This window comes from Adiantum capillus-veneris, chromosome 21 (assembly GCF_014529385.1).
Source record: "Adiantum capillus-veneris isolate H3 chromosome 21, ASM1452938v2, whole genome shotgun sequence".
Taxonomy (NCBI): domain Eukaryota; kingdom Viridiplantae; phylum Streptophyta; class Polypodiopsida; order Polypodiales; family Pteridaceae; genus Adiantum; species Adiantum capillus-veneris.
The window spans coordinates 77,614,002-77,623,391 of NC_140951.1; the positions used below are offsets into that span (position 1 = coordinate 77,614,002).

General features: G+C 46.7%; 1 protein-coding gene and 1 pseudogene across 2 annotated transcripts; one reads left to right on the forward strand and one right to left on the reverse strand.

Moving 5' to 3' along the window:
- Positions 1 to 1,988: 1,988 nt before the first annotated feature.
- Positions 1,989 to 4,726, reverse strand: LOC147431190 (exocyst complex component EXO70B1 pseudogene; annotated as a pseudogene). Its single transcript, XR_015185676.1, has 2 exons — positions 4,434 to 4,726; positions 1,989 to 4,298 (listed from the first exon to the last, which is right to left on the reverse strand). The product of XR_015185676.1 is annotated as an exocyst complex component EXO70B1 pseudogene (transcript).
- A 950-nt stretch (positions 4,727 to 5,676) lies between these two features.
- LOC147431191 (uncharacterized) lies at positions 5,677 to 8,487 on the forward strand. The gene has a single exon (XM_086493636.1). It carries the CDS (start codon positions 5,677 to 5,679, stop codon positions 8,485 to 8,487), a length of 2,811 nt encoding a protein of 936 aa, XP_086349762.1.
- Positions 8,488 to 9,390: the final 903 nt, after the last annotated feature.

Consider the following 9,390-nt stretch of genomic DNA (forward strand, 5'->3'; position numbering starts at 1 on the left):
TAGCTATGAGAGGTATGTACTTAACTGTCTGAGGATGCATGGGAATGTCGGAAACCATCAGCAGATCATGAAACGAACACATAGATGAGGCATAGGACAGGTTGAGACCCAAACAAACGAGTTCAGTCCATGCCACCAAATTTTTATTGTTTAGGTTCCACCAGCTTGGTTATGATGTTTTCAATCGACGTATCAAGTCTCACTTGATTTGGATAATATTTGACCAACAAACAATCATTTTCTCTATTTTAGTGACTGAAAACCCTAAATTAATGAGCCTGATTAGTGCTCCATTTTCCACCAAACTTGATACACAAGCTCTAAACACCATTTAGAAAATAGCCATCTATTCAAATGTCAAAAATAAATACCACACTACTAGAACGAGACCAATGGCATAATTTTTTGTACAATGGCATACCAACAACCCACCACAATATTTCTGGCAAAATAATGGATTTCGCGATAAATCCAATAAAATCATTATTGGATGGCACAAAAGCTTCCCCACTCTTTAATGGTTTGTACCCATAAAGGAGCAAATGTCAAAAGAGAACAACAAATCAGTGCAAGGTACCAAAATAGATAGTTTCCAAAAGCAGAGGGTAATTTCTAATTCAAAGTAATTTCTGAGATCCTGGGCAAAGTTATGCTGGGTTCAGACGAGCCGACAATAGAGAGAGAGAGAGAGGGGTGTGTCCAATAGTACGGTCCCCCAATTGGACGGGCGTGATCAGAAGAGAGACAATCCAATTGGGGAACCGTACTACTGGACTCATCCAAGTATGATTAGGTTTTTTGAACTTCCTCAACAATTCAGGAAAACCACTATCTACTATTACAGTTAGTCATGATGGTCATTCATATGTATTATGATAATTTATCTGCAGTGTCTCAACGCATTCTACAATTGTGCTCCTTTGCATTGTTTTGATTGTCATATGTAGACTGTTTTTAGTGAGACATATGGAATCCCACTTTTGAAATATCCTCATGGAGAGGTCTGATCCATACTTCTGTACCAATCTGTGTCTGACATAAGATTAATGTGTGGAAAAATTATGCAACTGAACACATTGCCTCTGGGGTACCATCGGGGGTGAGACATCCCGCTACTTATAACATATTCTTTGCCTCCGGCTTGTGTGAATAAATGGGCGGAGTCAAGAACCATAGAAGTCAGATCCCAGTCTCGTTTGAACCCAGCCTTATATTCAATACTTTGTAAATTCTGCCACTGTTCCAAAGTTGCTGGCCCACACCTTAGTCCATTACCTAAAAATAAATCCATCCAAATTCAAATTGAAAGAACACTTGCTAGGGGAAGCAATTTTGCTGCACTACTGCTAATGCTGGCCATCACTGCCCGGCTCATCAAGTAAAACCCACATTCCACACCATATGGAAATGCCTCACAAAGCAAGCCCGAGGATGACAAGCATAATATACTGCTGCTTTCATAAGCACAACAAGATTTGGCCAATTGAACACCCTAGCACATAGCACCAACAGTTTCCTGTACTGTAATTAAGTTATGCAACTGGAAGCTGAATGCAGCTCAACAAAAACAAACATTGGTTGTAACTAGAGCATTTCATTTTTTTTACTTTTTTTTTGTACCATCAGCACCAGGGAAAGACAGCTGGGAGAACTTTACACATGTATGCATATTTACAACCGGACACATATGGAGAAACTGTTAACACCCCTCGAGCCCAGGCCATAAGCCTCGAACCCTCAATCCTGGGGTTACATCAACCAACTGCACTATGCTCTTTGGGTAGAGCATCTCACCTCAATTGCAATAAAGCAACAGCACTATACAATCATTATGTATAACAGTTTCCGACAGAATATAATTAAATTAGAAATCGCCCACCACCGGCACATTGACATGTAGCCACAACAAAAACTCAAATCAACAACTTAAACATTCGAACTCAATAATAGCCAGAAATAAATTCACATTTGATGTGCATTGCCAGAGCAACAGCAAAAAGGATGCAGCAGCTTTTGGTTGAAATTAACAAGAGATAATAGCCATAATTTGATACATTGAGATGAAACACCTAGTATAACATGCACACATATGAAATACCCTTAAATCAAAACAGGAAGAAAATAAAGTAGAGATGACCTACTCATACAATCAGCACCACATCAAGTGCTGTGCTTATAATACAAGCTCTATCCACCATATAGTGTAAACTTGTAGTAGCTGCGCACACACATCTTGAACACCTCTTCCACAACCGGCTCAAGTAGGACCATCAAAAAGATCAATCACATGATTTTCCAAATCATCTGGAGAATATCTCAAATATTTATCAGGCTGTCTGCCTGCCTCTAGGTAGTTCCCATAGCGCCCAACAAACATCCGGTACGCCGGAATCAGCTTCTCCGCAATGGCTATCCGTAGCTCTTCCCGTAGTTGAGGATCGGGCACGATGAAGGATGACTGTGCAGCACAAGCCTCTTCAAAGGCATTATTGAAGTTTTTGAACCTGTCCTTGATAGCAACTCTTGAAACCCCAGTAGACAATCTCCCATTGGAAGCAAGTCCTTCATCTCTTAAACATGCAAAGACGGTCTTCCATGCTGTTCTCACATAGTTTGCTGCGTAAACACGCACTTGGCCAGTATGCTTACGCAACCATCCATCACCTAATAAGACGGACAACTCCGATTGTTTCACCTTCTGAACAATATAATGCACATTGTTCATAAGAAATAAAAGAGCCATGGACTGATCCATGTACTGCTTAGACTTTGCTTCCAAATTCCCTTCCAAATAGACAATTAACCACATTATCTGAACAGCTAGAGGGGAAAGCCGTTCAGCCTCTCGGCTCCGATTCTCCACAAGCGTGTCTGAAAGACCAAAAGTTTCCACACCCAGCGACTTGGGCACTTCTCTTCTCTTGTTTTTCAAAAGATGCTCTAGAGTGTTTGTGTAATCGACCAAAAACTTGATGTAATTCATTACATACCGTGTCAAAGGATGAAAGGCCCCACCTACGACGGGGATTTTGGATGCATCTCTTTGGATAGCCATCTCAAATTCCTGCAGTGTTCCGAGTGCAGCTTCCCCAAGCTGTGCAAGGACTGCCCTAACCTCTGCCCTAGTACTTTCGCATATATCATCACAAAACACCATATTGATGTCACCCAAGAGCTCTTTGATTATTTCATACATGTCAAGAATCCTGAAAAGCTTCTCGGGAGTGCGCCGGATAGCTGCAACAGCTTTCCCAAAAGCCAAGTACTGCATCAGGGCACCAGAAGCTAGCTCTAGAAAAGAGTTCTCCCTTTGGGGGCTCATCCCAACAAACACATTGTCACACAGCTTCTTCTCTGCTGAAAACACCACCTTTACTGCCACTTTCAGTGCCTGTATCCATTTCTTTATTTTTACCTCAAGCGCCTCCCAACTCATTTTCTGAATCGCTTCAGGATTAACCTTCTCTAGTCCTAGTCTATACAAGCTCTGCTCAAGGACGCTCTTGCGCACACTCATATAAACCTGGCTGCAATCTCTACTGTAGCCTGCTCTAGCCATGCGCTGAGCAATCACATTCAAGTCTTTCACTCTATCTGGAGAAATTGGATCAAACACTGCAGTGAATTCAGTAACGGGATGTGCTACTGGGATGTCTTCATTATCATCATCGTCATCTGATGAATCAGAGACAGCTCCTGCTCGACCGTGTTCACCTCCATGGTTTGAGGGCACAGGAGGCTCACTTGCACAAGATAAGAGCCAATCTACATCGACGGCCTCACTATTAGTGACAAGTAAATGGTTGAACTCATCTTTTAACCGCCCAGCAGCAATTTCAAGCACGCGATGTGCGCGATCGAGCATGGCTTTTTCATTCCAAGGCCCAGAAAGAGGAACCATCAAACTTAGTACCTCATCCACTGCCTTAATGTAATTAAGTGCATCCTGTGGTGGACTATCCCAAATCATAGTGGCATCGGAGGTTCGCCTCCTTATGACTTCTTCTGCAAAATTCAAGCGTTCCCCCATTTTCTGTATGATGGCAGATACAGCTGATGGAGAAGGGCCTCTGGCTTCTGGAGCAAAGTCATTCATGTTGGAAAAGCGGTCGTCAAAATTGGAGAAGATCCTTAGCATGTCCTCTGTCATATGCTCATTTTTGCCCAGGGTCCTCACAATGTGCTGAGCAGTGGCAAGAACGCGTTGGTCGCCATCATTGTTGGCCATAAAAATGAGGGTAGCTCATAAGTGAAGCAGGAAAATTTGGGTGCTGACAGGCAAGCTACTGGCGATGTACCTGAAAAGGTTGCAAAAAAAGCAGGCAATGTTCATGAGCTACTTAATGCAGAGCTGAATTTTGGACAAACGATAGCCGTGATGCTAAATTTTGGTAAGGAAAAACACTCAGGAAACCAGTATGGAGGACTCTTACACAGAGAAGTCTGCCAGCGATTGCAAACAACCATCAAGGACCGTTATCGACCATGGAAGCTCTGATGAAAAGCTTAAAACGACTGAACAATTGAGAAAGACAACAGATCTTGCTCGCGGAGAGGAAAACAAGCTGCTGAAGACGACTTTGCTGCAGAGGAGAAGGCGAGCTGCAATGTAGAGCTCACATGTCTTTGATGTCAACAACTGCTCGAAAACTCATTTCAGCAAAATGCAGATCTCTAGTGCAGACACCAAAACCCTAACACACTTGCACGCATAGATCCAGTATGTCTGAGAGCGTATTCTCTTTGTCTTTAGTACCTCTCATCTTCCATCACCAACATCCCCCACAACTTTATCTATTTTGATGCGCCCTGGATTCGAACCCATACCGTGATACAGAAAACGCTTGAAACCAATGCCTCTCATCTTTGTCTTTAGGCTGTTATAAGGGAAGTATGTGCCACTTCCCCCAACTTGCCATCCCGTTTTCATGCGATTACTTGCGTCCCTTGTATTCGGCACTTTCTTATGATATTGATCATTCGTTCGCGTCCCTCACTCTCGTGTCCCTCTTGCGTTCAGTTTTCAAGTTGCGTTCTTGTATGTGCGTTTGCTTGCCTGCAGGTCTCGTTTCCATCGAAGGTGAGCCGGCGCGGCCCCTTTTTCGCGACGCCCCGAACGAAGGCGTCACACTTGGTATCAAAGCTTCGGCTCGAGTCCCCGCCGACCCGACGTCGGCCCGTGGCCCATGGTTGTCACCACGTTTTCGGCCCGTCTGCCTCGTTTTTCCACGTTTTCTCCGCTTTCTCGGCCCGTGTTGCCCCGTTTCACCACGTCCCTTGCGTGATTGCCCCGTTCCTTACGTTTTCTCCACGTTCCCCACAGTATTTCACCGTTTTGCTTCGTTTGACCCGCGTTTCGTCCCGTTTTCACCGCGTTCTCCGCATTCTTGGCTCGTTTTGCCCCGTTTTGACGCGTTTCTCCACGTTCCCCATCGTTTTTCAACGTTTTATCTCGTTTTGCCCCGTTTTACACCGTTTGGGACCAGTTTTCATCGTTTTTGAGCCGTTTTTCACGGTTTTCGTCGTTTTGGACCCTGTTTTGCGTTGTTTCATAGTTTTTCAACGTTTTCAAGCCATTTCTCGCAGTTTTTCAGTTTTCAACATTTTTTCTCGCAGTTTTTCAGTTTTCGACATTTTTGAGTTTTTTTTTTCGGCTTCGGCCACAAAAGTACAGAAATGGCTGGAGATCAAGAATATGATGACGGATACAGAACCGAGCCTGATCTGAATAAGAAGGAGAAGAAGAAGAAGAAAACGAAAACACGACAAGATGCCCAAGACACAATAGAAAGAAGACTGGAGGCCCGCATCATGGCCTCCGTGGAACAACAGATCAACTTAATGTCGGCCAACCTGGGCGAATTGTTTCAAACACAGCTAGGTCAACGATACGAAGACCGACCTGGCCCCAGCAATGTCAACACGCGGCGTAACACACAAAGACGACCGCGACCCGAAGACGAAGATTATCAGGATGATCAAAGTCAAAGACGCTACTACAGCCCTGACAGACATCTAGAAGACGAAAACAAACTGGGAAAATTCAAGCCCAATCCTCGAGAGAAATACAAAGGCAACCGCACCTCACTGGAACTCAACAAGTGGTTCAGCGAGGTAGAAGACTACATGCGGTGGAACAACATAGACAGACGCAGATATGTGCAAGTGGCCAAAACCTTTCTGGCCGACGACGCCTATGTATGGTTCCTCACTGAACAGCAATCAAAGCGCTGGGAGGACTGGGAGGACCTACAAAGAGACATGCTCAGCTACTTTGTCCCAGAGAATGAGGGCAACAAAATCAGAGATTCGTGGCGCGATCTACGCCAGGACAGCCACATATCAGAATACATTGTCAAATACCGTCGACTCATGCTCCAACTCCCATTGATGCACACAGCAGACAGGCTACATGGTTTCCTGTACGGCCTTAAGCACTGGGCCCGTCGAGAGGTCGAAAAACAGAATCCCAACACCTGGGAAGTGGCCGCCAATATGGCAGAAAAGCTACGCGACACAAACCCCACACCAGGTTTGCCTCCAAATAACCCTCGCACCAACAATTTTGCCCCCAACCACCGGCCCAACCCACCCGCCGGGCAAGGCCGCGAATTTGTACAGAATAACAGAAACAATGTTCCTCGCCCAACACCACCCAATGCCAACCCTGGATTCGGCCGCGAAAATGCCGCCTTAATCCCCCGCAGCTCTGTTGCGATCAACTCTTACAACACCATGTCCACCAGTTTTGTCCCCCACACTTACCACGGCAATAATAACAATACGCACCACGATCGCGTCTGGTGCAGTGACTGCCGAATTGCTCACGGCCCCAACTACGCTTGTGTGCGCAAGCGCAATTATGCCTCAACATCCTCTAGCAGAGCCAACACCATCCAAATCGAAGAACCACCCTCCCCCCCCCCCCAACGAAGAATAGAAGAAACGGATGACCCTAGTGCTGACCAACAACTTCGGATTGGAGCAGTATCCCTCCACCCTCAATGCATGGCAGCAGCTATCACGGACATTCAGAACTTGTATGTCCAGGCAACAATTGGGACCCAGCAACAATGGATCATGGTAGACTCAGGCGCTACACACAACTTTCTATCCCCGCAGTGCGCCGCTCGCCTGGGCCTACGCCTCACCACCGTCAATGAAACTACAGTTAAGTTTGCCCAAGGAAAGGATAGCAACGTAAAGGCAGCCCGTCAAGTCAGGATCGAGATGGGTGAATTCACATGTCGCCTTGACTTCATAGTGGTCCCAATGGACGACTTTGAGGCAATCATTGGTCTGTCCTTCAACGACAAGTACCTCATTGCACTCCTAGGCATGAAGGTGGATCAATTACTGCTGAATAATCAAGGCAAAGCAGTGACAGTACAAGGCGCCAGACTCACAACGCAGCAGGCATTCACCCGTCAGGCGCATCTACAAACCAAAAACCCCCCCCCCATCAACCGCCAGGACCCTGCGCAGTTAGCAGTGATGAAAGGCAAACAGAAACTCCCAAAATACTCGTCCCCCAAACTCAACCTCATGAGTGCAAAGCAAGCAGAGAGGGCTCTCAAGAAAGGAGCTCAGGTTCACCTCTGCATCATGCAAGCAAAGGAGCAGCCCACAGCAAGGCTCAACTCCATCACCATCGAGCAGGCCAAAGTGGGTGACCCCTCCCTTACCCCCATCCTCCAGAAGTACAAAGATGTCATGCCTCCCGAACTTCCCCCTGGCCTACCCCCTCCCCGTCAAATTCAACATGAAATTGACCTCATCCCAGGAAGCACACCCCCAGCGAAGGCCCCCTACCGCATGAACGACACCGAGCTCAAAGAGCTCAAGAAGCAACTACAAGAATTAGAGGATCAAGGTTTCATCCTACCCAGCAGCTCTCCTTTCGGGGCCCCAGTCCTGTTCGTCAAGAAGAAAGACGGCTCGATGCGACTATGCGTGGATTATCTGGCCCCTAATAAGATAACTATCAAGAACTGGTACCCAGTCCCCCTAATGGAAGATCTTCTGGACAGACTACAGGGTGCCCAATATTTCACGTGCATCGACCTCCGCTCAGGCTATCACCAAGTCCGAATCGCCTCTAAGGACATCCCGAAGACGGCATTCCGCACACGCTACGGCTCCTGGGAATGGATGGTCCTGGGGTTCGGTCTCACCAGCGGTCCGGGCACTTTCTGCAGAATAATCCATGACAGTTTCCGGGACATGATCGATGACTTCCTCATTACTTACATTGACGATCTACTCATCTACAGCAAGACTCTAGAAGAGCACCAGAAGCATGTCGCCGCAGTACTCCAGCGCCTCCGCGAACACCAACTTTATGCCAAGCTGGAGAAGTGTGAGTTTACTGTCCAGAAAATCGAGTTCCTTGGCTTCATCGTCACATCAGAAGGTATTATGGTGGACCCCAAGAAAGTCAACGCCGTCATCAAGTGGGCCCCTCCGACATCAATCAAAGAAGTCTGAGAGTTTGTGGGCTTCTGTCAGTACACACGCCGTTTCATCCGCGACTTCAGCAAGATTGCTGCGCCACTGACAGAGTTAACCAAAGGCCACAAACCCTTTCAGTGGACCTCTAAAGAAGAAGAAGCCTTTGAGAACCTGAAGATCGCCATGTGTAGTACCCCTGTCCTCCGACTGCCCGACTTCACCAAACCATTTGAAGTGCATACAGACGCCTCCGATGGTGCCATTGGTGGAGTCCTCATGCAAGAGCATTAGCCCATCGCCTACGAATCTCACAAGTTCACAGATGTAGAAACAAGATGGACTACACATGAGAGGGAAATGCTCGCTGCCGTCCACTGCCTCCGAAAGTGGCGACAGTATGTCCAAGACAAGCACACAAAGGTCTACACAGATAATATCTCCCTCAAGTACTTCCAGAAACAGCCCAAAATCACCCCCAAGCAAGCTAGGTGGCAAGACACACTGGCAGAATACGACATCGACATCATTCACAAACCAAGAACCACAAATGTCATGCCAGATGCCCTCAGTTGGATGCCCACCCTCACCACCATCTCCACAGCAACCAGCACCCTATGCCAACGCATCCTCGACGCTCAAAAATCTGATCCTGTTGTCCTCCGCATGCTCAATGACCACATCTCTGGGAAAGCGGCAGTGGGTCTCTTTGAAGTCAAAGATAACCTCTTCTACGCGCATGGAAAAATCTACATCCCCAATGATCCAGAGCTAAAGAAAGACCTCATGTGGGAGGCTCATGACTGCAAGCTAGCTGGACATGGGGGCCATAAGAGATCTTATGACAAACTCCATCAACACTACATGTGGCCAAAAATGAAGGACGACGTAATCAACTACGTGCGCACCTGCCCAACCTGTCAACTGGTCAAAGCTCAAAGA